General features: G+C 30.9%; 5 protein-coding genes across 11 annotated transcripts; 1 reads left to right on the forward strand and 4 right to left on the reverse strand.

The window, feature by feature from the left end:
* Positions 1-331: 331 nt before the first annotated feature.
* Positions 332-11,282, reverse strand: LOC103576698 (serine/threonine-protein phosphatase 2A 56 kDa regulatory subunit epsilon isoform). 5 transcript variants are annotated; one of them, XM_053741138.1, is made up of 11 exons: positions 11,020-11,282; positions 10,559-10,916; positions 9,015-9,687; positions 3,097-3,293; positions 2,819-3,013; positions 2,607-2,737; positions 2,397-2,514; positions 2,043-2,318; positions 1,698-1,927; positions 1,478-1,623; positions 332-1,405 (listed from the first exon to the last, which is right to left on the reverse strand). In XM_053741138.1, the coding sequence occupies exons 3-10, from the start codon at positions 9,151-9,153 to the stop codon at positions 1,482-1,484; spliced, it is 1,428 nt and encodes a 475-aa protein (XP_053597113.1). In that variant the 5' UTR covers positions 9,154-9,687; positions 10,559-10,916; positions 11,020-11,282; the 3' UTR covers positions 332-1,405; positions 1,478-1,481. The 5 variants fall into 5 exon arrangements, with proteins under 5 accessions (XP_053597113.1, XP_053597112.1, XP_014298737.1 ...); XM_053741137.1 differs by having other exon boundaries at positions 10,985-11,282; XM_014443251.2 differs by having other exon boundaries at positions 10,546-11,282.
* Positions 11,283-11,380: 98 nt separating this feature from the next.
* LOC103576697 (JNK1/MAPK8-associated membrane protein) lies at positions 11,381-13,290 on the forward strand. Of its 2 annotated transcripts, none has more exons than XM_008557018.3 (5): positions 11,381-12,292; positions 12,351-12,520; positions 12,589-12,665; positions 12,780-13,017; positions 13,107-13,290. In XM_008557018.3, the coding sequence occupies exons 1-4, from the start codon at positions 11,847-11,849 to the stop codon at positions 12,993-12,995; spliced, it is 909 nt and encodes a 302-aa protein (XP_008555240.1). In that variant the 5' UTR covers positions 11,381-11,846; the 3' UTR covers positions 12,996-13,017; positions 13,107-13,290. The 2 variants fall into 2 exon arrangements, with proteins under 2 accessions (XP_008555240.1, XP_008555241.1); XM_008557019.3 differs by having other exon boundaries at positions 13,187-13,290.
* Positions 13,291-13,382: 92 nt separating this feature from the next.
* LOC103576696 (maltase 2) lies at positions 13,383-16,685 on the reverse strand. Its single transcript, XM_008557017.2, has 5 exons — positions 16,004-16,685; positions 14,605-15,774; positions 14,271-14,494; positions 13,650-13,802; positions 13,383-13,573 (listed from the first exon to the last, which is right to left on the reverse strand). The coding sequence occupies exons 1-5, from the start codon at positions 16,265-16,267 to the stop codon at positions 13,495-13,497; spliced, it is 1,890 nt and encodes a 629-aa protein (XP_008555239.1). The 5' UTR covers positions 16,268-16,685; the 3' UTR covers positions 13,383-13,494.
* A 1,261-nt stretch (positions 16,686-17,946) lies between these two features.
* Positions 17,947-19,876, reverse strand: LOC103576694 (UDP-xylose and UDP-N-acetylglucosamine transporter). 2 transcript variants are annotated; one of them, XM_008557016.1, is made up of 6 exons: positions 19,802-19,873; positions 19,655-19,736; positions 19,254-19,470; positions 18,862-19,176; positions 18,636-18,787; positions 17,947-18,519 (listed from the first exon to the last, which is right to left on the reverse strand). In XM_008557016.1, the coding sequence occupies exons 2-6, from the start codon at positions 19,729-19,731 to the stop codon at positions 18,276-18,278; spliced, it is 1,005 nt and encodes a 334-aa protein (XP_008555238.1). In that variant the 5' UTR covers positions 19,732-19,736; positions 19,802-19,873; the 3' UTR covers positions 17,947-18,275. The 2 variants fall into 2 exon arrangements, with proteins under 2 accessions (XP_008555238.1, XP_008555237.1); XM_008557015.3 differs by having other exon boundaries at positions 19,655-19,876.
* A 411-nt stretch (positions 19,877-20,287) lies between these two features.
* LOC103576818 (cytochrome P450 4c3) lies at positions 20,288-25,000 on the reverse strand. The gene is made up of 8 exons (XM_008557210.2): positions 24,811-25,000; positions 23,126-23,323; positions 21,830-22,012; positions 21,689-21,758; positions 21,478-21,604; positions 21,144-21,380; positions 20,917-21,079; positions 20,288-20,816 (listed from the first exon to the last, which is right to left on the reverse strand). Exons 1-8 carry the CDS (start codon positions 24,998-25,000, stop codon positions 20,428-20,430), a joined length of 1,557 nt encoding a protein of 518 aa, XP_008555432.1. The 3' UTR covers positions 20,288-20,427.
* Positions 25,001-27,302: the final 2,302 nt, after the last annotated feature.

Consider the following 27,302-nt stretch of genomic DNA (forward strand, 5'->3'; position numbering starts at 1 on the left):
ATTGTTATATTAACTCATAAATGTTATTATTCTTTAGCACGCACTTTACATACACACTAAGACGCGATTATCGTTCTTGAAAAGAAAAAAAATAAAACAAAATGAAATAAAAAAATTAGGCGACCGATTACGATTTCACGGTCGATGCACTTGTTAGTATAGATAGCACTGTGGGTTTAATTTTTAAATTAAATTCTGTACGATTCAATTAGTTGTTAAATTTAATTGAATGCAGAGTATTGTGTATATGTAGAAGTAGCGAGTAGATGTCTTTAGTGTAAGAGTGTAAGTTTGAAATGTGATTTTTAAATTACTGTGGTGATCAGTATCATCATCAATAGTACTATACTTTATTGTTATTATTTATTTTTTATAATAATGTATATTTATATTTATATATATTTATTTATTTATATATTTACCTAATTAATTAATTATTTAATTAATTAATTATGTTGTTGTTATAGTTATCATCATCAATCATCATTAATACGTATATATGATACATTTCAAACAACGCCCCTCCTGTCAATTGTTGACGACGAGGATTCATATGAGATGTAAATCTTTTCAGTTCCAACAGAGAGTTAATAAAAATTATTTCTCCGTTTTTTATTATTTTTTTTTAGACGCGAAAATGAAAAAGTTTCACATCTTAAATTAATATTTATAATTAATAATAATATTAATTAATTAATAATTGTAAAATTTATATGTATCATCAATCGTACACTTAATATAATAATAATATTATTTATTCTCATTTGAATCGTCTCCTTCAACAAAGTACAAGCGAGCTTTATTAAGAAGGGACTAAACATTCTCATATTTTATTAATATTTTTTTTTTCTTTTTGTTTACGTGCTGACACTGATTATACACCATACAACATAATTCATTGCCGTCAAAATTAATAAAAATTAATATACACAATAAAATTATCAGAAATTAGTCAAGGCCTCTAATATGACCTTAAGTGAACAAAGTCACTAGATTTCTTTCATTCTTTTTTTTTTTTATTAATTTAATTTTTTTTTTATCGTCCCGCACTGATTACTTTAATAGTCCTGGGTGTCAAGAGTACGATTGTAGTATTTTATTATTTTCTTCTTTGCTGATAGCCGGCGGTTTTTTTTTAAATTCTAGCCCTGCAGCTGTTCGGGCGTAATTAACAAGAGGAATATTTTATACTTCACGTTAGTATCGTCACTGCTCGATATACTTATGTTTAATTTTTTTTTTTCTTTTTTTATTATTTTTTTTGTTTCTTTTTTTTTATTTTATTTTTTTTTTTTTATTATTTTTTTTTTCACTAACAATGACAATTTTTATTTTCAGCTTGTATACGGAAAATTTGATGTAAACTAAGGACTAACAATTGGGCAGCGTGGTATTTAATTTTTACCTGAAACAAATGTAAAATTAATTAATTTATAAAAACAAATTTAAATGCCAAAGTTTCAAATTTAATCTTTACCAGCTCAGGGACGAGCTCGTGTCGCAGATGCAGGAGTGGCAGGAACTGGAGTGTTTGATGTTGCCGTAAGTGTTCCGCGTCGTTCAATCTCTAATTCATTCAACTTTTTCCATAATTCATCTCTCTCTTTTTCTCGTTTCTTTTCTCTATCAATTAAATAAATAAATAATTTATATACAAAATTAAAATAATTTTTTAAAAATAATAAAAAATAATTTACTTTTGCCTCTCGGATTTATAACTGGCAGTTAGTTCATCAAAAAGCTTGCTGTTCATTTCCATAAAAGTTTTAAGAACATTATAAACAAGAGCAACAATCGTCTGGTTCCAGTGCTCCTTGCTGATCCTGTACAGCGCCGGAAACATTATTCCCATTATTACATGATTGTTTTCTTCAATCAGCGACATAATGTATTCATTGTTCCAGAAATACAATGCCCTCTCGGCGACCTGTAGTTAAAGATACATAAGAAAAAAAAAATTAAACAAAATTCTATATATCTGTTGATATTATTGTACAATTAATTGTAATTAAAAATGATGAAATTGTCGAGGCTTTTAGTACCTGAAAGTGCGGCGACGAAACACAGCGCGCTATTTGCCTGAACAAAGGCTCTTGTATTTTAACAAATTGGCTAGGTTCTATAACATCAAGTATCTCTTCAATCTCGCCGAGAAACATCACCTCCTTCTGGCTGCAAGTCTTAGGCCAGAATTTAAGAAGCCCTCGTACTACTGGTTCCGTTAGTGATGCATCTTTTTCAAGAAATTGCACCACGCAGTACGCAAGTTGCGCGTGGTATAGCGATAAACATTTAACTTTATGCAGTGGTAATAGCACCTGGAAATTCATTATTATTTATTTAATTCATTAACAATCAACTGATTGATGTAATATTATTCATTTAAAAATGATTACCTTGACTAAAAATTGCTTATGTTCGACTTTCAGCGGGAGTGCGAATCCGTTGATAATGCTGCCTAAAATTTCCAGTAACTCTCCAACGCCATTAAAGTGCTCTGTCTCGTACACAAACCTGTAAATTTATTAATTTATAATTATTATTTACTGTTTCATAATTTTGTTTAGTGTCAAGATAAAATTCAAAAATCCAATAATTATTTTTACCTCAGGAAAATGTTATTAATCTGTTTGCGTATGAAAGCTCGCAGGCCGAGAAATTTACCGTATATGCGATGCAAAACTGTTTTCAAAAAATCTCTTTCTCTTGGGTCTTCTGAGTCAAACAATTCTAGCAGCTGCAGAAAAAAATAAAGCAATAAAAATTCAATAAATTATAAATACGCATTGGATAAAAATAAGAATAAGTTATAAATTACTTGTAACACGAATTTTTGGTCAATAACTTTTTTTCCAATCGCCGGCTGAAAATCCGATGACTCGAGAAAACGTAAAAAGAATTCATAGACCAGTTGTAAATGGGGCCAGCTTGCTTCTAATGTTGGATCATCCTCTTCAGGATCAAAGTCTGGATTTTCACTCGGTGGCAACGTTCGAAATAAATTTGCCGAAATCTATAAATATACAAAAGTATCATTTTATTAAATACATTCATATATTCGTTTTATTTAAAATTTAAAAATATAAATAAATTTACCATCTTGATGATCTCGGGGTAAACGGGTTCAGTAAGAACTCCACGTCCTGCTGTGATGTACTCGACCAGTTCATTGAGGGTGCTGCGCTTGATTTCCTTACCCTTGAGATCTGCAACGGGGTCCATAAAGTCGAAGGCAACGCAACATTGCTGTAGTTTTCTAATGAACAAGTCTTCCTGTTCCGACGGAGTAACATCTGTAATTAAACAAATAATACTATTTATAAATTACTGTTACTATTTTTTACAACTATTGTTAAAATATTACCGACCACTATCATCAACATTTTATTATAATTATAATATTTATTAAATAAATTTTCATTAATACGGTACTTGAACTAGTTTCTTTTTTTTTTTCTCAAGGAAAACCTTCAACTTAAATAAATCCCGGTTTGATTTATTGCATACAAACAAACGACGTTATATAAGGCAGCAACTTTGTAAGGTCTTCCCGGTTGCTAGTTAGATATCTACAATGCATTCATCACTTATCGACAACAACAACAACACTAACAAATAATTGTAACCAAACAAACGAGATGATAAATAACATAAATTCATTATTTGACCCAAACAAATATAAATTAAAAAAAAAAATATCAATAAAGGGAGGAGAATTATTTTAAAAAATTCAAGTAAATGTTAAAAATAAAATAGTAAATAAGCAATTTAACGAGGAATGTAGGTCGATAACGTTCAACGAGACACGATTATCAGAGGGAAAAATATTTATTCAACGGTTGCGAGTTGAGATTCAACGCGAGATGAGAAGAGAGACATAATGAAGCAATTGCCGTTGTAGATGTGGTTGTAGTTAAAGATGTAATTTAAATCTCAGATATATATATTTTAATATCAACTACAAAATAAAATTAACTTTAACTAAATAACCCTAAAGATTTAGATTTTTATTTCAAATGACTGTAAATTGCCGCGTCACCTTGATAAAAAAAATTATCACATAATTTTTGAATAAAAATAAAAGTAAAAAACAAAGAGTAAAAAATAAGAGACTTCCGGTGAATCTTGGTGGTGTTGATGGCTCGGATGGTACTCGATACCACCTACGTAGATCACCAATGACAGTATAGTGGGGTCAGCAGGGCAGTACGGTTATTTTAGTACACCCGTGTACTATGAAATTGTCCTTTGAGTCTTCTATTCTCTACGATTCGCACAATCCACACATCCACACAATCACACATGACAAATATAATTCTGTATTCATATGCTCTGTGTAATGTTACATACGAGAGTCAGCTCTTGTACTGCATGGAATGTACGGTTATTAGCAAGAAATCGAAACAGATCGTTGGCATCTACAAAAGCTCTCTGTATATTTTTATATCTTTAATATAAATATATCTGCAATATGTATATGAGTCTTGTCTCGGTTCTCAGTGAACACGATTGTATTGTATGTATGTAAGACTACACAGTACACATACGAGTAATGTAAGAATTTATAACATGACCGAGAGCAAGAGATGTAGGAAGTTGGCTACTGGCTACTTGCTCAACTAAAACTTTCATTGTTTTTTACCCTACGGTCACTGAAACTACTCGAGCTGTAATTTTTAAAGCAATAAAAAAAGTCTCGTGAGCTGACTTTGACAAAATAAATTAAGAAGATAGAGATTTTACTTAATAAAAATATAAAAGAACAAAGATAACAAAAAGTAATAATAAGAATGAAGATAAGGTCGAGGGTTACTTTTTTTGAAACAAAGGCATTTCGTGGATAGTTCGCGTGCTTAAGCCAATCCACACGTTATTCTTATATCATACATTAGCATGTTGCTGAATAACCAAGTGGCTTATAGTAACGCGCTATATATCATACATATATGTATATAAATGTATTTTTTATTTTTTTTCATTCACTTAAAACGAGAGTGACTCGAGGCTCGAGTAATAGTCTTGTGCAATTTTTCATAAAAAAAACTTTATTCCTGTATTGATTCTCCAGGTGGTTAAATTTCTATCTCGCTCTTATGTCTATCCCTCGTCACAGCTTTAACCCCTGCTGCGTCTGCTACTTCTTCACCTTATCACGCTACGATGCAACGAGCTAGAGTCACCTCGAAAACTTAACTATATATATATCTATAACACTTGAGGCGATGACGAACGAACAGGAGTGAGGTCAAAGGCTAGTCACCTTCGATACTCTCAGTTGAATTTCATTGGCATCTGTTGGGTAACAAGTACTCAAGATTTAAGAAAAATAGTGTCGAAATAAATCCAACAAACAACAACAACAGCGACAGCAATAGCTAATAATAAAATAACCCAAACTGATAAACCTTTGATATATATTTATATTTTTTATTTGTAATAAATAGAACAATAACCCGCGTAATAAACTTCGGCACGACATCATCATCTACGTAGCTACTTAACTTTATTTATAAATTCATTCATCAGTTAGCTTTAGCATCATAAAAACTATATTATATAGATATAAAGATATATATATATATACTGATGTCGTCTAACTAGGTTAATAATAATATTGACAAAAAAACAAGTTCTGCGTGGAGGTTTTAGGTGGTGAAGGTTGATTATCGGGGAGCAATAGTTTGGTTTATAATAGCCGACGCAAAGGGGAACAAGGTAGAATAGACGAAGACGGGTGTAAGTGCAACGAGGGAAGTTTTTAAATGTAAACGAGGAGGTGGTAGAGAAGGTGGTGGTGGTGGTGGTGGTGATGGTTGGTGGCGACGGTGTAGATCCCGATCGTGGTTCAACATTATGCTACTGTACTGTACGCCGCCAGAAGTGGAAAGCGTGGAAGCAAAGAGACGGTGGCGGTCGGGGTGGTAAAGAGTCGAGAGCATTCTAGGCGGGTAGCCGAGGGCATTTTGGATCAATACTCCCACTATATAATATACCAACAGCAGCAGCTGAATTTCCCGCCGCTGCCGTCGAGACTGACTATCATACTGTTCTCTACTCCACGACGACGGCCCTCTATCCCAAGAGTAAATGTTCCTCCACCAGCACCACCATCGGTCACCAACCTACCTTACCATCGCGTATACTCTATCATCATCATTTATTATTATTATTATTATTATTATTATTATCATCATCATTATTAATTCCCTTATCATTATTATGTTACGTTATTATGATTAATATTATTATGATTGATATTGGGTACTCCGGTAGACGGAGTTTCCGTTGTACCAAACTCCATTCTGTACTCTGTGTTATTTTGTTATTCATAGGGATTGTCTTGGTATCATATATAGAGTAGTTGTACTTTGGCATAGATATTGTATTATGTATGTGATTCTACTGGACTCATATTATTGTGTGGGCGTAAACGGATACGGAAAAGCACGAGGATCTAGTCTCTCCTGTATATATATATAATATACATGCACTCAATACTACTCCTGTAGCTCGTCGTCGTCGTCGTCGTCGTCGTCGGTTTACGTTGTTGTATGCTACAGTAGTTATCACGAGAGCGTATGAGCATCCCCGCATCGATCGCAGCAAGGACATTGCGCCGAAGAATTACGTCACGTCGATCGACACGTGCTCTATGAAAACTCGATGGTGAACTCGACGGTGATAGTAAATTTTATATATACACATATATATATATATATATATATATATTTGTAATTTTGTCTCTTTTCATCGGCCTTTTGTATATAATATATACACATACATACATACATACATACATACATACATACATACATACATACATACATACATATGTTATATATACGCAACTGCCTGAAACAATTTTATATTGTTTGTCTATATGTGAACATATTTTTTTTATTTATATATAAATATATTTTACGAGAGATAATAATTGAATTGTGTGTTTTTTTTGTTTTGCAGATAACGACTACTATGAGGTTTTATTCCACGGCTGATAATAGTTCATTGGTTGTAATTGATTAATGAAAAAATAATATTTAACGGCCTTGGTATTAACGAAAAAAACATGAGTGGTATTAAATAAAATATGAGATGAGATGAAAAAAGACCCACACATAATATATGTATATATATTTATATATACATATACATATACATATACAGATAGATAGAGAGCAGTTAGATGTTGATATGTAATTTCTGCAGTTGTGATCTTGACAGTGACCGACTAGATCATTGCTATAGTCAATTGGATACGCAGCTGACGTATTATCATAGCTCGTAATCATTAAATTTTTTTTTTATCACCAACTAAATTATAATGTTCAAAAAAAAAAAAAACTAAAGATAATTGACAGTTTTACTTTCGTAGAATATTGAACTGACGGAAGTGAATGTATAAATGTATATTGGCATGAATATATATGTGTGAGAGGTATAATAGTTTTTAAAAGATTTTTAAGTGAAATATTAGGGGGTGGTACTCCACCTATAAGCACCAGGGAGAGTAGATGGACTGTGAAAGCATTAGTATCGTCCATTAAACATTGTAATTAGATATTAGCTCCAGGGAGTTTCTACGTTCAAACATAGCATGCAAGTTTGTATTCTCATATTTCCACTTTGTTTAATGATTTAATGTTATTATGACTATTTTTTTTCTCTTCATTTAGTATTATTATCATTCAAACAGGCATTCTGTCAACTAACAAAATACAAATAATTATTTATTACTTTCTGCTGTTGAAAATTTTATTTTTCCCAACACTAATTTTCATGATACCGAAGTTACCCAACGTCTAATAAACAAAATAAAAGCTTATGGAATTTTCTACACGTACATATTTTTAGTTTTTTTTTTTAATTATTGTTGAAAAAAAATTAAAAAAATTTCAATTGCCCACCAACTCCATTATTATTAATTTTATTTTGCTCCAAGTTTTTTAACAAAAACTTTAAACGCAAAATAAATTTAGCAATTCAAGATTTTTGTAAAAAAAAAAAAAAAAAAAAAAATGGTAACAAAGTTTCCATTTACTGTGCAAGTGCAACCAGAATAGTAATGAGTGGGAAAGAGAAAAAAATGACAGCTCTTTTTAAATAAAACATGAGCCGCGTAATAAAATTTAATTATTTAATAAATTTTAAGTTTTTTTTTTTTTAGTTATTATTTGTATCAGTGTATGAGCAATTTACTACAAAAGTTAAAATTACCACGTGAAACAAATCAGGGAGAATCCAAACAAGTTGGAAGGACAAGTGTTAGTCATAGTTCAGTGAGTAGGAAGATACTGTTCCAAGTCTGCGTAGGTTATAAGCTGCTATGCTGCACATTTAGCAATAATTCAAATTAAAAAAAACCGTAAATCCGTAAATACATAATCTATATTTAATTCTTTTATCTGAAAGTAATCTTCAAATAATTCAATTGTTACAAAACAAATAACCATTAATTTTATTATCCAATTATATAATTAATTTAAAAGTTATTTTCGCAGATAATTATATATTTATTTTAAAAACAATCGCAGTAGAATATTAAATTAGATGATGTAATATTTTAAATTACTGCTTTAAATTCAATTTCATCTGCTCAGATTGAATCACTTGATTATTAATATCAAATACTATACGAATTTAAAGCTGCGTTTTCATAAATTTAAATTATTTTAAAAATTTTAAATTCCAAGAATAAATAAACATTAATGATAATAATAATAGTTATCAAGTATGGACTCAAGTTGACTGTAAGAGTCTATTGGTTAAAATTTTTGGCGTTAAGGATTTATTTATAGTTAAAAGTTATTATAGATCCTGGCACACAGAGTCATGATAGTTTAAAATCAGTATAGGTTAGGAATAGCAACATGCCAAGAGTCCTGTCTATAGATGTATAAAAAACTATGTCAAAATACCGTTGACGATATCAAAATAATAATAATAATAAATGAATTTAAAAATAAAGTCACTTAATAAATTATCTGAAATAATATCTAATAAAATATCATTACCTTTAAGCTGAGGTAGCTGCTGAAGCTCGACGTCCTGCGAATTGCGATATCGCGAGGAGCCTTGTGATTTTTTCGACTTCTTTTTAAGGGATCGCTTGGCAAATGGATCTATCCGATCAACAAACGTCCCAGATGACATGTTGGTTGTTAGATTTGAGGCACTGCGGATGCTGGATGGATTATTTAAATCACCGGCGTCACGCTCGTGCCTCGAATCCGTATCTTTGGCTGAGATCGTGGCGGCTATACTTTACAATAACAAGGACCACCCTGATGAGCCGGTGGCTGCATTCCTCAATTTAAATTATACTCTATTTATCATACACACCAGCAGTAATTTTATTATTATTCAAATAATAATAATAATGTCACAGGAAAATGTCTCTGACAGGTTCCAGGTATTGTGCTAGAAGTTTTCACCAGTCGATCTGTTATTTTTTCACAAGTGTCTGCTGGGAATAAAAAGTTGTTTTCAATGACTGATAAATTAGTCCACGGTGATGACGATGACGATGACGATGATGAGCGAGGCGTTGTCGCCAACACACGAGTCTTCAAAAAATAGACCGTCTTAAGAATTCAATTATTTTTCTTGCTTTTTATTTTATCTCACGTGCGTTTACTGAGTGTTTTTATGTCACAAGAGAGGTTACCTCGTGACCACGCGTTCCATCTAATAAAAAGTATAAGGTACTCAATTAAATTATCGTTTAATTAAATATTTTTTTTATCTTGTTACTTGTTATTATTAATAATCTATCAAATGGATGACTGCAAGTGTTGCTACCACGCACTTCCGTAAGAACACGCTCTCGTTTACTGAACAGTCTTTACCGAATATTAATTAATGGCCACGGCGACGTAGACGCGGAAAACCGTACGTTTAATAGCGTGTTTTATTGTACCACGCGTAGAAAAAAAAAAGGCCAAGTATAATATGTATAAATATATATACAGGTATATATATATATATATATATATGTATGTATATATGTATTTATCTATATGTTATGTATTTATATGTACACACATATACATAATACACGTACGGTACACGCACACGCCCCGTCGTTCACCTTTTTTTTATTTAATATTATTTTTTTTTTATTCACTCGGTGAGAATTCGATAGCCGGGACCGGCTACGCGCCCGTCCGGATGCCGGAGTCCCGGAGAGAAAGAGTAAGAATTACCAAGAGAAAATAAGAGTGAGAAAGATAAAGGACAAGTATATATCAGAATAAGAAAGAGAGAGAGAGAGAGAAGCCCCGTTATATCACGCCTCGTACGGCCGTACGTTCTTCTCTACTATTTTTTTATTACTGAATCCTAGTTCCTATACACTGTGTACTAGGTCCTCCTAAGAATTTTATAACATATATACATACATACATACATACATATATTATGTACATATGTATATATATATATATATTTAATAGCAATAATTTATAAATCACGATTTTAGTTGGAGACGACTGACGACAATTTAATATTGTGTCTAGTTGTGTGTGACAGATAAATATATTTTACCAAGTATAGTTACTTTATATATGTCTATATATATTTATAAATATATATTTGTGGTTTTCTTATTTTCTTTTTTTTTTGTTATCAACGACCAAGTCACTAGTCTTGCTGGATGATAAAAAGTAAAAAAAATCCGATCAACTGATTAAAACGACAGACATGGAGGCTCTCTAGAACAGCACTCGGCCGCCATCAGCTGCTCGTTGCGGATGAGCTTGTTTCATTTTTGTACCGCAACGAGGGCGCCGAGACCTCCCGGGACGCGTTCAACCATTGTCCACCGCGTCTTCTTCTTATTTATTCTTCTCTTTATTTATTATTATTTTTTTTCTTTTAAATTTCAGTGCTGCAACAACGTTCCTCTGCACACTCTACTGCAATATATATACGTATATATATATATATATATATTGTACTGTATATTAATTATATATGTATATACTCATCCCCAGTAGACATAGGCTACGACACACTCACACACACACACAACACGAGACGATCTGACGACAAGAGACGATGAGGTTTTGTTAAAAACACTTTGTCCAAGTGTTGTAATTATTATAATTATTGCAATTATTCCAGTGCTGATATTTATGTCATTTGGCGTAATAGCCCACAATGAATGCCTCTTTAAAAATTAATTAAACCAACAAAAACTGTAACAATTCTTGCACACCCGTCGCCCTTCACTTATCAAGAAAAACCCCCGTCGAGAGGTGCCCCTTCTGTGCCTCAAAATAGTAATGTTCGCTCGGCAATCATCGTACGAACTTTCACGATCATGCGCAGTCATTACAGATGCCGCCACTCTACAACCATCTTTTTTTATTGCTCTTGCATGTTTAAATTTAAATAAATTACTTAATTAATTATATTAATTAACAATTTATAAAAAATAACAATCAATTTTCTAGCTTATAATTTTTAAAATTTGAAATTTACCGCTTGTTACGCGCACGGTGCGCAGTATTCAAATATTACGCCGCGCAAGAGCACATGCGCTGCCGTTGCAGGAATTAAACATTTTCGATGCTACTGCAACGGAGAATTTTAAATAATTGTGTTAAATTAGTTAAATTATTTAACAGTTGATAATGTAGTTTAACAGTTTCGACATATATATTTATTTTACCTATGTAATTTAATTGATTAATTCTATAAATATTGTTTTTATTTTGATCGCGATAAAAAAAAATTTCCACAAGTCATATGTGTAATTAATAAAACGTACAATGAGAGTTGTAGTATTGATCGTAATAAATTATTAAACTTAACCTAATAATTTATAAATAAATAAACAGACAATGAATATTCTGGAGCGATGTCCGGGTATGTACTGTGGCCGCGAACTGCTTCTTGATGGAAATTGGACCGACTGCGGTGCTTGTCCACGAGGATTCCGTACCAATTCATCATCAGCATGTGTACCCTGTGATGACATGCTCATTTTTTATGACTGGCTGTACCTGGGGTTCATGGCATTGCTTGCACTAGTGTTGCACTGGTTCTGCATTGACATGGTGGCACTGAGACGTAACATACCCCTAGAAGTAATAGTTATTCACTTGTCAGCTCTGTTTGAAATTACATGTGCGTCACTGATTACCCTACAAGTGACTAATCCTGTCGGATCATATCAAGTAAAATCATGCAGGGCCAGAAAATTATCTGACTGGTATACTTTGCTACACAACCCGACTCCAAATTATGAGATTTCGCTGCACTGTACGCAGGAAGCTGTCTATCCACTGTTAGTACTCACTTCAATTTTCATATTTATCTGTTACTTAAACGTCATATTTTTCTAGGTACACAATGGTTTTTATTTTCTACTCTCTCAGTGTAACCATTATGTTGTTGGTAAGACCCTTGCTCGTAAGAAGATATTTACCTAAACAAGGTAAATATTCTATTTATGCTGCTCTGTATTTCTTTCCCGTTCTCACATTATTGCACGCGGTTGGAGGAGGATTGATATGTAAGTTGGTCTACATGTTTATTTCATAATAATCCAAATTAGTAAAATAATAAATTAAAAATTTACAGACTACTCGTTCCCGTACATTATAATAATTTTATCAGTCTTATCAAATGCAGCGCATTTTGCATTTAAATTAAACCAGGTATCAGTCAATTGTCTATAACGAATAAATATTAATTAATAAAATTGAGCGCCAATAAAGCACCCTCAGCGATTTCGCGCTTGAGGTGTGCAATTAATAATTTATATATTTCAGACAATGAAATCATTATTATTAAGTTCAGTGTCAGATGTCAGGAATGTTATTGTAATTCTTGGACACTGGCTGTTGCATGGATATGGAATAATGTCAGTTGCAACATTACGCGGTGTAAATATCCATCCCTCGATGCTTCTTCTAGTACCTCTGCCGGCGTTCTTTTACATACTTACCGCGAGGTTTACTGATCCTCATAAACTTCATGCTGAATAATTTACGAGTACTAATATACAAGGTAATTATTATTATTATTACGAGCAACATACAGTTATTACATGCCTGAATATTATTACCAAATTTATTTAATTTCTTGTTTATTTATAGTATCACTTAAGTTTAATAAGACAAGTCTCATAATTAACTCGTAAACCTATTGATTACAATGATTGAAATGACTTGTTTAGGACGGAAAAAAGAAGACAAATTTCCTATGGCTCCTTGGACCAACACCTGTACTTCGTACTCATATAAAAAAACTTGGCTTTGAGATAAAAAAAAAAATTTGTCTCATTTGTTCAAAAGACATCTTAAAGTTGTCTCTGTGCAACTTGGGAGTATAGAGTATTTATTTTTTTTTTAAATTAAATAGAAAAAAAAATATAATTTTTATATTGATGCTGTGATTAACGTTTTATTAATAATTCGGCTAATTAAATATACTTAAGCCACACACAATTGAGTAAATGCATTTATATCATTTATTAATTTCAAATTAATCCTTCTTCACTGGTACAAATGTCAGTACCAAAGTACTCTTCGTAGCCATTGGAATTTTATTTGAAAAATACATTCTAAAAAAAATAAAAGTTTGTAAATAAATATACTAACACATGATTGACATATTAATTATTTAATTAAAATACTTACGAAGCGACAGTTGTTTTATTTTCAGCGTAGTTTTCACTGTAACCAACGACATTGAGCTCCGAAGGAATTGATTCAATTTCCGAAATATCTATTTCTGTATTTTGATCAGAGCTTTGGTAGGCCACTAAATATCCTGGCGATCCAGGCTTTATCCTATTAAATAAATTAAATTTATAATAATTATTCAATGTTTAAAATAAGTGATCTAATTTATTTATAATTTATATTAGTAATGAAACATAGCACATGCACGTTAGCAGATAAAAAATAAACTCACCCATTCCTAAATCACACAATGCGCATGAAAAAAAGGCAAACAAAAGATTAATTAATTAAATAAAACACTGATAACAATAACTATTTACAAGTGAATAGATATTATTACTATTTACATTATATTTAAAAACACACAATGAATCTTTGATAATAATTGTTGATAAATCGTGAGAAGAAATAACTCAGGATACAGTCAATTGAGTCAATTAGAGTGATTGAACACGTGATAAAAATAATTTCAATTATTACCACCACCACCACACATTGTTTTGTTATAAAAAAAAATTTTAAAACCCAAGCTAATGATAACCCAGTCAATAATAATAATTACGATAAATAATTTACCTGGTGTATGCGAAGACTGTTCCATTGATAATATGACTTGTAAAATTGCCATATAAAAATGTGTCTTCGTATCGCTTTTCTACGAGGGCACCAAAATACTCTCTTGCTGGCAGTACGTCATTTAATTTGAGTATTGGAGTTCCTGGTAACAGCAGTGACATTGTTATCAAGCTGTCCGCCACATCTGGTTCCATACGTTTTCTTAAAGGCGTTTTGCCATTGACCTGCAAATAAAATATTATTATTTAAATAAAATAAATCTTAACAGGTCATGTAAATATAAATTATTTATGATGTTTTGATATAAATAAATAATAAAGATAAAAATACTTACATCCCATCCTGGCCATGAAACATTAACGCTAGATATCCAAGATGATATGTCAGTTTTAAGTGTTTTAGCATCAATGTTTGCATTGGCGTCAATTAAAAATTGTGAATTTTGTGGTAAATCAATGAGTCTTTGATGTTCATTGATAATAGTCAGTATATCATATTTGATATCATCAGACATTGCAAATAGTGTATCTTTGTTGGTGTCATTACTATTTATATTATCGCGCCACTGCTTAATAATTTTAATATTGTCCTGGCGATCTTTGGTGTGAGCATGGGAATAATATTCGTAATCTTCTGGATCAACAACAACTCGAGAGCCGCCTTGCTCATCATGGCGACCAGGGTCTTCAGTCAAGTATCGTGTGTTACCAAGACGGAATCCTTTGATACCGAGGTCCAGCCAGAATTTGAATATGTCATTGAATTCGTTGATAACTTTGGTGTTGTTGAAGTTTAGGTCCGGCGTTGTTTCATTGAACTGATGCAAATAATATTGCTGACGTTGTTCGTGCCATGTCCAAGCTCGCTTGCTGTAGACACTTCGCCAATTGTTGGGCTCCTTACGAACGCCATCAGCTCCCAGCTGTCCATCAGCCCAGACATAGTAATCAGTGTAAGGCTCTTCGCGGTTGACAGATTTTTCAAACCACCAGTGCTTCATTGATGACTGATTGGGGTCCAACTCCAGCACAACATTTATATCGCGAGTTTTAGCTGAGTCAATTATTTCTTTGACATTATTCACACTGCCAACTTGTGGGTCAACGTCAATAAAATTTTCCGTGGCACCAGGCCCGCCCTTTAGAAACGATGAAAGCGAAACAATGTGGACATGCTCAGCTTTCAATTGATCTAATATATTTTTAATGGCATCCAGAGATTTTCCATTGATGTCCGCTGGCTCTAATTGAACAATCGGACTCTTTTCCCACCATTTTTTGGGCGTTGGTGCTTGACATTTAGGCGCTAAGACAATGATAGCTATTGCACCCACTAACATTGCTACCCACAGCATCCAAAACGCACCAAACAGTACCCATCTTAACTTAACCCAAAATGGGTCATCAGCATACATCATCAATTCTTCTTTGCTCAATCCAGCAACAGCTTTCTTAGCTTGCTTCATATCGATCTTCGCATCCCCGTTTTCAGATATAAATATCACCTAAAAAAAAAAAAAAAAAAAAAATTAATTATTTAATTTAAAAAACTTTCATTAAAACGGAGCCGGATGATGCAATACAAGAAAGACAGTAATCTAAGTTTAATAAAAAGTAAAATATTTCACTAGCAAAAAAAAAAATTATAGATATTGATTGTGTCACTGTAAATACCTCAATGATCTATAAATAAATATATTAAAATGTAAAATATTTACAGAAAAATTAAATTACCTCGGTTGTATTTTTAGTCGGCTCATCATTAGATTGTTCATTGAGCATTTTTTCGTCAGCTCCATCTCCAACCTCAAGCTCAGCATCATTTTTTCCCATTATTGCTTTTGGAGTTTCACTGGGGCTAGATAATTCAACTTTAACTTTACTATTACCACCAAGTGCTAAACTGTCCTCAGGCAATGCCTTGTACGTGGCAACTGAACCATTCGTGGTACTATTCACCTCAGGCGCACTCTCTAAATTCAATTTCCCTCTCTCCATTATTTAACAATAGTATTCAGGGACGTTTTAAATGCATATAAAGACACTGCGCTTCACTAGATTCTTTAGTTCACTTCGAACGACAGATTCCTTGGATTAGATTTTTTAAAAATTTTAAGCGCAGTAGCAATATGACACCATGCAATAAAACGCTGCAGCTGCACTCGCAAATGCTCTATATTATGCTCTCACTTCCTTCTGTATGTACAAATCACTTGACCGTTACCCCCTTGCACATAATATATGTACCAACAGACTTATTTTTACTTACTTGCTACGCCAATGATTTATGTTTTGAAAAAAATAATGCAGTTTTTCCGCAAATTACAAAAATAAGGAAAGAGATTTTCAGAAATAATAAATATTTTTTTTTAACATTTACATTTACAAAATATTCATCACACAATTTAATTAATTGCAACTGTTCAGGAGAACTTGATACTGTCTCATGATTTAGTCTCTTATCATTTGATATTTATAGTACTCCAGATATATGTAAATTAGTTTGGAGGGAATTATGTACATTTAAATAATCTATCATTATTATTATTAATTTTTTTTTAGTCATTTATATATTTATGATCTATTTGATCAAATGGTAAATATACAATGTCAACTTTATGAACATTACAAAACTTATAATTTATTCAGTTATTTTTGGTGTTTACTCAAAAGTACCTGAGAATTAGTTTACGTTTTTTTTTAAGATAAAATTTTATCATCTAATTTAAAATTCCACACAATAGCGCGCGTTTTTTATTGTGACATTTAAAATTAAAATAGAGTAAAAAATATGACTTTTAAATTTAATGAACCATTTTTTTGAGTATTTTAAATAATACATTTTATTCATTACTCTATTGGCAAATTATTATTTTCTTTTGGACATATTGCTTGTATTAAACAAAATTCAATAATTATTAAAAAAATAATTACTACAAGTAACGCTGACCAAAATACCCAGAATAAAAATAATCGTAGTTTAATCCAACAAGGTCTTGCCACTAAATACTCATAATCTTCACCCAGTTCTAAAACAAATAATTTTTGACACAAAATAAAAATAAAAATAAAAATTAATTATTTATGAAATAAAAACTTACCACTTTTAAAAATTTTATAATTCAAATCATCAAAGCATAATCGATGATCAAGTAAATGTAGCTTCTCATTACTCCACATATTTATATATTATTTCTATTATCAATACTGATGATTAATATTTACAATAAAATTTATTAAATTATTTAAAATCGGTGAATAATTGATAAACAAATTATTTAAAATGACAATTTTATTTATTTAAAATAAAAAATAGCGTTCATGTCGGGTGAAAATTTAGTCGTGCATGCGTTTTGTACATTAACCAAAGAATAAAAGAGAATGACATTCTATCACTCGGCTGCACATTAATGGTATATATAACAAATAAAATTAAAAATAAAAATAATCTTCTTAAAAAGTAACAACTGTTTAATTACTCGTGACTAAATCTGCTTCACATTGACTTATAATACGTATTTACAATCAATTATTTATTTATTCTATTGTCGTTTGGTAAAAATAGTAATAATCCTTTCCCTATGGACGTAAATATACAATCTGTTCTAAAAATAATTAATAACAAATGATATCAATATTTTTCCCATTTGTTTTCATTTAAATTAAATAAACGTATATACATTCACATGATTTAGTTTATTTTTCTTTCCCTTGATAATTATATCTACAGCAAGCTTTTAAATAAGTCTGTTTATTATTTACTGAATATGCAGGAGTTTTATTGCTGATAAATTTTTTTGTTTTAAACTTGTAATATGCGCGTAAAGGTCGACAGTGATAACGCTTATTCATTAAGAGCTTGATTACTTTTAAGGTCGCTTCATTTAATATAAATTGTCTTGTTATTTTTACACAATAAAAATATTCAATTATTGCATTTACAAGTTTATCGTCATTCTAATTACTTAAAAAATAAAATTTACTAGTCTATTTACATTTAAAAAGTTTATTGCACCTTTTTGGTCTTAGGCCCGGCAATACTTTGACGTATTTTTGGCACGATTTCGGTAAAAATGATAGTTCCTAAAAATACTAAGCCTGTACCAATCCAATGGTAAATGCTGAATGAATTTTGGAAATAAACTACAGAAAATAATAAAGAAAAAAATTTACGTAAAGTTACGACTAATGTTACTGTCAATGATGAGCATTCCGTTGTCAGCACAAACACTGAGCTGATGCACATAAATCTAATATACTTATTAAAGAAAACATAAATTATTTAAATTGTTAATTGCCTACTTTGTCAAGTCATGCTGACAGTTCTTTTACTAGAGATAAAAATAATTATTATGTAAAAGGATACTGAGTCACAACGTTTCCAATCAAGTAGACAATAGTCTTTGGTGAGTAAATTCCGAGGATTGGAATTAATATTGGATCTGATTTGAGAGCCAGTAGCGTGTGGTCCCAAATATTTGAGCCCAGTGTCAAGAAAAATGGAAGAGGTAGTAAGTGCTGCAATAAATTTAACATTTAATTGATAATTAATCTACAGATTATGAATGATTGCTGGTAAAAAAATGACTTACGGTGTAGTAAAGAGCTTCGTATGGATGTTTACCGTATTTAGCGTACAGTTCTTCTTGGTACAATCCCATTCTGGCAGAAATAAATAAGGCGAGGGTCAACAAGGCGATTCCAAGGCTCCACCAAAATAAAATTTCCATTTGAGTTGGTGGTACTCCATCTTTTATTATTTTTTGAGTTGATTTTACTTCATTACCACTTACTATTGTACATATTATTATTCCTACAGTTATCATAAATACTGAAAGGTATTTACTGAATACGTATTTCTTTTTTAAAATAATTATTCCCATTATCATGTTGGCTATTAATGAACCCTAAAAAAAAAAATATTTTATTCTTAATAATTAGAAATTAAATAAATTTGAAATTTCAAATTTAAAAATAAACTTACCGCTCTAAATATCATATGAAGAGGCATTGGTATATTAAAATCAAATGCATAATTATTACAAACACTTGTTACAAAAAACATAAATACCAATATCATATAGTCTTTAATTCCTATTCTAGGTTTTACAGTTCCAAATTTTGATGTGAATATAAAACCTTCTAATGAAATTAAAAGAAATTGTGAAAATGTTATGAGGTTTCCACTGCCAGGATCTTCTCTGAAAAATAAATAAATAAAAAATATAAATTAATGTTTTACTTAACATCTTAACGTACAAATGACACTTGTCATCACTTCATTTTTATCTAATGGAATATAAAAATTACGTCATAGAAAAATAAAATAACTCGATATCGTACTTGCAATAATACAAGTAATAAAATATAAATAAAAGAACTTACTTAACTAACAATTCGAGAAATATGACATTGGTACAGCATCCTAAAAATACTAGACCTATTGCAGCTGCCACTTTCATTTTTGCTAAATTTTATCTACGGTTAATTAAAAAATAAGTGATGAGATTTAAAAAAATTAAAATAACCTACAAATGATGTAAACACTCAGCAAGATCGCACGAGACTGACGTTTAATGTTGACGTTGTGGTTGTGACGCTGATTTTAACTTTTTTTAAATTTACTTTTTGCACACACGCGCATGTAAAGGAGATTTTCATTAAGCGAAGAATTAAATAACTGAAAATATTTCATTATTTTTATTGGTTGACAAATTCCATTTAGAAATTGCCTTTAAGTTTTTAAATTACAAATTTTTATTTGTTAATTATCACATCTAATTACGTACAAAATTATCATTAATATTTTTATAAATTGCATTGATTTTCTAATATCAATTACTTTACATAATTAATAAACTAATATGATTAAATAGAAAAGTAATGACTTGTATTATTAATTAATTTGAAAAATTAACTATCTACTCGTATATATTTAAATTATAATTAATATCAAACATATAAATTCACTATTTATTGTAAAAATTATAAAATTAATTTACCTATACGCGATTACAATAAAAAATTTTTCTTTAAATATTAGGCACTTAAAAAAAAAATTAACATACAAATCTCTTTATATTTACTTATGAATTAATTATATAAATAGATAAGTCGTATGATAAATTTAAGTTAATTAATAATATCAACTAATAAATTCAATCATCAGCACAGTCATCAGATATCACGGTCGGTTTGTCACCGTTGGGTGAAACTCTTGGTGAAATTTTAATACGTACACCATATTTGTTGATAAGAACTATAGAGGAAATTAATCTTAGCTGATCTGAACTGTCGACAGATTCAATTTCGTAAGCCCGTAATATCGATAAAATGGAGGCTTTAACTACCATGGTGCCGAATTTCCATCCGATACAGTTTCGTGATCCAGCACTGAATGGAATGTATGCGAATGGAGGCGGCTTTGGGCTGTTTGGTAAAAAACGTTCTGGTTGGTAAACTTCGGGATTTGGAAAATATCTAGGATCTCGGTGAAGCATAAACAAATTTATCAATACTGTTGAGCCAACTGGTATGTTGTGATTCACTGCAAATAATAAATAATAATTATAATTTACTCTGAGGAGATTAAATGTAAATAAAAAATAATCTACTCCATATTTAATCCGCATGAATATATAACTTACTTAATTTAATGGGATTGTAAATTTGACGAGCAATTATAGGAGCTACAGGATACAATCGCCAAGTTTCTTTGACACACGCCTCTAGCCATGTTAATTTATGTAAATTATCCATCGTTAATTCATCGTTGCCAATAATTGTATCAAATTCTTCAATTATTTTCTTCTGCAATTAAATCCGTTTATTTATTTTCCAATAAATAAAAAAATATTTACATCAATAAAATTACCTGATACTCTGGATTCCGTCCTAATAAATATAAAACCCAAGAAATACTCATTGCAGCAGTGTCATGTCCGGCAAACATAAAAGTGTTTACTTGATCACGTATATCCGAATCCGTGAGGCCCATATTATTTTCCGAATGATCGAGCAACAGATCAAGGAGCGCTTGTTTATTATTCATTGATTTATTGAAATTATTATCATAGTTAACCTTCCATTGAGCTTTACGTTCCGTTATTATCTGTAATTATTTATTACCGGCATATATTAATCATTTTTAAAAACCCAACGATTTAAATTTTTTAAAAATTCAATTTATTTATTTTATAAATCCTCACATTATCTACAAAGTTGTGAATTGTCTTTAATGCTTTTCCGTGTTCTTTTCCCAATGAAGTTAAATTGAATATCGTGTCGTTTGCTATCCAAATATTTGTAAATCTCGTTTGAATAATAGACGTCATTCTAAACAAAACAATTAGATTTTAAATTAAAATTAAATATTGCAAATTGTTATTGTAAACAAAATGATTGAAAAAAAATTCATACTTTTCAACCGATGCGACATAGTCATTTTCAAAATTCATTTGTGAATTTAATTGATAGCCCATACTAGTTTCTGAAAAATTACAATAAATAAAGTATATCATTTTATAAATAAAAATATATATAATTAATTTTTTTTCTTACCGCAAATAACATCTAGTGCAGCGCGTTTCGCATAAGGCACAATATCAAACACATTATTAACTTCTGCTTTCAGACAAGAAATCAAAGTTTTCGTTTCGCGGATAACTGATTTCAAATATTGCTGCTGCAATCCATTGTGAAATGTCGGTGTAAGTATTTTTCGTAATGATTGCCACTGCGCACCTAAAAAATGCAATTAAATAAACGATTAATTAACGGGGAAGAAAATAAAATGTTTGTTTTTGTTTACTAAAAAAAATTATCATAATTGTTGTTATCTATTGTATTAAATCTTGATGATTATACACATATATGTATCAAATATATAAATTGTTAAGTTAAGTGTGACCTCGATATTACACGTGGATTAAAATTAAAAATAAATAAACGGTAATTGCATGTCGGCTATCCTAGACACTTATTATTAACGTAAACAATGTTTTTTTATTGTAAACTTTTTGTGGTTTTTTCATAACTTAAAGATCGCAAAAACTTGATATTTCCGGATTAAACTGAACGAGGCCTGATTTTTTTCTTTTTTTTATAACAGTAATTTAATGAGGATCAAATAGAGCATTTTGTCAGGTCATCGACATGATTATTGATAATTTTTACGAGTAAAAAAAATATTTAAATAATAATAATTGAGGTAGCAAAAAAGAAAGGTAGTTATTATTGAGAATGTTCATTTGAAAAATAGATATACCAGCATTAAAAACACCGGTCATTAACGTCTGGACACCTGGTTAACTTCCCTCTTTCTCTACTTAAAAGTTATTGTGCCCAAGGCTACGCGAATAGTTGTCGCGATCATCCGCGTGTATACTTTTGTAGCAGACGAGAATCAAAAGATCCTGACGAGCAAAAAATCCGTCAAAAAAGTTACCAATTTATTAATTAATATACTTCAAGGATACTTTACTTGTTGAACTTCAACGGCACTTTATTAATTTAATTTTTAAATTTCCTGCTCGCAGACCAACGATTAATATTCATATCGTAGTTTTTTTTTTTTTTATCATTTTTCAATGACCGGAACAGATCGTCGGGTTTGTAATGATAATTATAGGTAATAATTATAAGTAATTATCATAAATATGTAAGCGAGATTTTAATAGATCAATGTGTAGTCTGATACATTTGAAAAATATGTTTTCTTTAAATAACTTGTTGATCAGATCGTCCAAGATAAAATCGATCATAACAAAAAATAAAAATAAACATGAAGTAAAAAGAAGTTGATGGAAAAAAAAAGTTCAAGGTAAAGTGAAGTGTGACAATAAAATATTAATTTACCAGTACTCGTGACAAGGCCGTAACCGAGCCAGGGCTTGAGATAAGAATATTCCAAACTCTTATCGATATGAATGCTGCTGCTCAATAATGGTTGGACATCTTCGACCCGGTAAACGAAAACAAAAGGTCTTGGTCCAACCCACAGCAAATATATATCACCGAATTGTTTGCCCCACTCAAGAAGTTTGCGGAAAAATTCTGAAAAAATAAGGCATAGATTATTAATTCAATGATAAATAATAAAAATATATTGAGCATTTAAAAAATTAAGGCCTCAATAATTAAAGGAATTGAGGCTTGTGGGTATTGATGAAATAAAAGTGACATAAAGAAAACGAATAAGAAGAAAAAGAGAGGGTGCAGTAATGCTATTAATATATATTAATGTGTTAAGATGATGGGAATATGCGAATGCATTCCCGTTGCATAGGTCGTTGGCTTAGAATGCCTCGTGCAAGAATCCAAGGCATCAAGTAGGCCTTCAACAATAATAACAAACAAGAACAACCTATCTCTATCTATCACTTGCAGCAATTAGGTGGTGGTATATGTGAGCTTGTCTTCTTCCTTGGCCTCGTCGACGGTCGTCAACGTTGCGACGATGACCGACGGTAGCATCACCACCAGTTACAGCAACAGCACCAGCAACAGCGGCATCGCTATATAAGTATGCTGCACGTGCCATTATTCACTTGTATTGGACAATAAGAGTAAGAGATGTACAATAATGCAAGTGCAAACAAGATAGAGAGCAGAGTGCGGCCATTGACCGTAAAAAATCTTGGACATTTTTGCAGTAGAGCTAGCTGCATTCAAGGTCTATCTATTTTTTTTTTACTTCGTTTTACGACGGCACGTGTCGATATTTTTCCTTTATGCTCGATGGAAACCGTATTAAATTAATTGCCGCTAAATTATTTTTTTAATGATTGCAATAAAATCGCGATAGCGAAGCTATGAAACAAGAAAAAAAATCCGAACATTTATTTTTATAAATAAAAAATAATTTATGAAAAAATTTGTATGGAAAAAATGAGGATAACGAAATTGAAAGTAAAAAGTTGTGGTTGCATTGATAATGCTAATGAAGAACAAGAAGAAGAAGAAAAGAAAGACCGAGTAAAAAGTGTGTCTCCTCCCTTATATTGATGGTACAATATTTGTCGATGGAGAAAAAAAGATTCGCATTTATGATTACCCGGTGATGCACACCAGCCGACCTCGACCTGATTCTTCATCTTATTCTCATTCTTTATATTATTCTTTTCTTCTTCATGTCATTTTATTTTTTATTGTCTCTTTTCTCTTTCTCTTCCTCTTTCATTTTTATTTGTATTATTATTCATTGACTCTTATTCGCCTTTCTTCCTTTGCCAGTCAATTATTTACTCGTCCACGTGTCTGCGCCAGATGATGATGATGATGCTGCTACTGCTGCTGCTGCTGATGATGATGATGGTGAAAAAGAAAAAGTAAAGCCGATTGACCCTAAAGGCATGCAATATGAGAATAATATCCGACAGACGGAAATTTCATTGCATCACTATTTTGTGCGCTGGGTGCTTTTACTTGCTGAATTGGAGCTCATCTCAGTGCGGTACTTGCCACGGGTATAATTTTCTTATTTAAAACTTTCACATTTCAATTACATTGCAAAATTTATACATATATATTTCATTACATACCTTCGAGGCTGCAATTCAGCTGCACGGCATTTCCGATCAATGGCAGGGCCATTGGTGATGGTACGTTCCTCAATGAATAAAGAAATTTTGTTCTTTTTATAAATAGCGATAAAAATATAACTAATACACTCAATAATAAAATAAACGTTATCCAAGAACCCGTAAAAGGTACAAACGTACTCATGCTCATGACTTCCATATCAAAAAAAAAAAAAATAAATCGCCTAGATTAAGAATTTTTTTTTCTCCTAACTCTTTTATTATTAAAAAAAATGTTATCACTTGACACTTCACAATTAAATTCACGGTAAGATAATCAAAATACGCGCTTTCTTTTAAAATTAAAATATTAACAAATAAAAAAATTTTTTAAAAATTTTTTTAGTGACACTTGAAGAGATAATTGACGTAGAGTGTCACTTGTAGAGACTAGACCACTACGAGACTGATGTTACAAGTAGTCTCCTCTTCTCGCAAAGATATCGAGGATACTCTGACTTGGGATTTTTATTATCTTATACTACCCAAGTTGTGGTGTGCGAATGCCCACACCACTTCTCTTGACGATCCTCCGGACTCTGCTACTCGAGAGATTGGCAAACTGAGTGAGTTAAAAGATTGGCAAACTCAGAGAGAGTAAGACAAAGACAATGAGGAAAAAATAAATTTATATGTGGATCTATCTATCAGTGCAGTATGAGTCCCAATGGATAAATTCTTTTGGATTCGATTTGCTGAAATACTGCCCTTATATACGAAAGAAGAAGTAACCCCCCAGTGGAGCACCGGACGCTGATTCGCTTCTCCGCCAATAGAATTATACACGTGGAAACGATGACCGAGTCCCTGTTGTTCGCTGCTGTTTAAGCTTACATCGTCGTCGTCGTTGTCATTCTCAATCACCCACTCTTGCACACTATTTCCATATCGAGTTTGATTGGTATCTCGATTGTCAGCTATTATTATTCATATTTTATCCGAAAAATATATGTTCAGTACTCCTCAAAATATCTATTAACAAAAGATGCATATATTTTTAAAAAGTAATAAATTGCATGTGTGCTAAATTTACCATAAATGTTTAAAAATTTATATTCTTCTTTCGTTAAAGGCAAAATGTGGCAGTTGGAAATATTGAGCCGAGGTCGCCCAGTCTACTAGAGTCCATCTCAAATCACCAAGTGCGTCTCAATAGTTTTTTATTTTATTATTTTTTTAGCAAAATTTATTTAATACCTTTTGTGCGTCATTGTGATGAGACTTGACAGTTATCTAATTCTCACAACAGGACCAGCGTGAAATCAAAGGACATCTTAGCTGCTGCCAAATTCTTTTTTTTTCTTTTCTATTTATTTTATCATATTACACACCTGTGTCAACTAATATGATTTTACTCCGATAATTTTGAGGTAACAGTTGACAAGTAACAATGATTTATTAATTTATTAAGTAACTTATATTATAATAATTAATGTAAAATATTAAATTTATCATTTTTTTTAGACATACTAGCTATGAAGAATATAAAAGGGTGCTGGAAGCTGATGAAATAGATCTTTATTTAACCACGTGTACGACCTTTCAAGACCAAACCAACACACTCGTACTCGCTTATACAAAAAAAGATAAAATTGATAAAAAAAAAAAAAAAAAAACAATTGATGAATAAAAAATGCGACAGAAAGTCACGCGAATTAAATTATTATTTATCATTAATATTAATGTGTATAAAATTATTACGTAATACGTTAACTGGTTCTTTTTTTGATACCAAAAGTATAATACCGTGAGGAGAGACACACCTTTTAAAATACAGATGGATGTATAACGATCCAGAAGAAAGCGGGATGTGTAATTTTAAAAGAGGAAAGAGGAAATCCGTTTTATTGAAATTGTTATATATATAAACATTTATTGAAGAATTTAAATGTTGAATAATATAAATTCAATTAAATGTAATTTATAAATTACTAATAATATTTATTGAGGAAATTTAAATATAGAATAGAGTTCGATGATTAAAATTTTGGTTAGAAGGATTCAGGAATGAAAAATAAAATTTATTATTAGATTTGATATTAATTTATTAATAGTATATGCTATTATCTGGTGGGTGTAATTTAATTAATATCTATTTAGATAAACGTAAATTTGAATTTTATTATCAGGATGTATATCAATTAGATTCAAGTCTTAATATGTGATACGCATTGATAATATAAAGTACGGCGAAGATATATCTGAGTTATGAAATGAATTAGCGGGTTTAAAGAGAAAAAAAAAGGAGACGATATTCATTTAAGATGTCTGAAATATTGAATGAAGATAATTGGGTCGATTGGTCGTGAATCTACTTGTGAAAAAAAAATGAGGAACAAATTAATTTAATCGTAAGTGTGAAAGTCTGACACGTGTTGCAAACTTTTTTTATTTATTTTATTTTATTCGATTTTTGCGGGTTTTTAAATATTCATATTACGTTTTCATCAATA

The sequence above is a fragment of the Microplitis demolitor genome, chromosome 8 (genome assembly GCF_026212275.2).
Source record: "Microplitis demolitor isolate Queensland-Clemson2020A chromosome 8, iyMicDemo2.1a, whole genome shotgun sequence".
In the NCBI taxonomy this organism is placed as follows: Eukaryota; Metazoa; Arthropoda; class Insecta; order Hymenoptera; family Braconidae; genus Microplitis; species Microplitis demolitor.

Bases quoted from the DNA above. Each gene is read 5' to 3' on its own strand.
- LOC103576698 (XM_053741138.1), bottom strand. From the start codon at position 9,153: ATGTCATCTGGGACGTTTGTTGATCGGATAGATCCATTTGCCAAGCGA. The intron at 2,738-2,818 runs GTAATTTATAAC...TTTTTTCTGCAG, and splicing joins ACCAAAAATTCGTGTTACAA to CTGCTAGAATTGTTTGACTC. The intron at 1,928-2,042 runs GTACTAAAAGCC...CTTTAACTACAG, and splicing joins TTTCGTCGCCGCACTTTCAG to GTCGCCGAGAGGGCATTGTA.
- LOC103576697 (XM_008557018.3), top strand. From the start codon at position 11,847: ATGAATATTCTGGAGCGATGTCCGGGTATGTACTGTGGCCGCGAACTG. The intron at 12,521-12,588 runs GTAAGTTGGTCT...AAAAATTTACAG, and splicing joins GGTTGGAGGAGGATTGATAT to ACTACTCGTTCCCGTACATT. The intron at 12,666-12,779 runs GTATCAGTCAAT...TATATATTTCAG, and splicing joins TTGCATTTAAATTAAACCAG to ACAATGAAATCATTATTATT.
- LOC103576696 (XM_008557017.2), bottom strand. From the start codon at position 16,267: ATGGAGAGAGGGAAATTGAATTTAGAGAGTGCGCCTGAGGTGAATAGT. The intron at 15,775-16,003 runs GTAATTTAATTT...TTTTTTTTTTAG, and splicing joins CGACTAAAAATACAACCGAG to GTGATATTTATATCTGAAAA. The intron at 13,803-14,270 runs GTAAATTATTTA...TTTATTTAATAG, and splicing joins ACAGTCTTCGCATACACCAG to GATAAAGCCTGGATCGCCAG.
- LOC103576694 (XM_008557015.3), bottom strand. From the start codon at position 19,731: ATGAAAGTGGCAGCTGCAATAGGTCTAGTATTTTTAGGATGCTGTACC. The intron at 19,471-19,654 runs GTAAGTTCTTTT...TTTATTTTTCAG, and splicing joins TTTCTCGAATTGTTAGTTAA to AGAAGATCCTGGCAGTGGAA. The intron at 18,520-18,635 runs GTATCCTTTTAC...TAAGTATATTAG, and splicing joins ATTGGAAACGTTGTGACTCA to ATTTATGTGCATCAGCTCAG.
- LOC103576818 (XM_008557210.2), bottom strand. From the start codon at position 25,000: ATGAGCATGAGTACGTTTGTACCTTTTACGGGTTCTTGGATAACGTTT. The intron at 21,605-21,688 runs GTATGAATTTTT...TGTTTTGTTTAG, and splicing joins TATGTCGCATCGGTTGAAAA to AATGACGTCTATTATTCAAA. The intron at 21,381-21,477 runs GTGAGGATTTAT...AAATAATTACAG, and splicing joins TTCACAACTTTGTAGATAAT to ATAATAACGGAACGTAAAGC.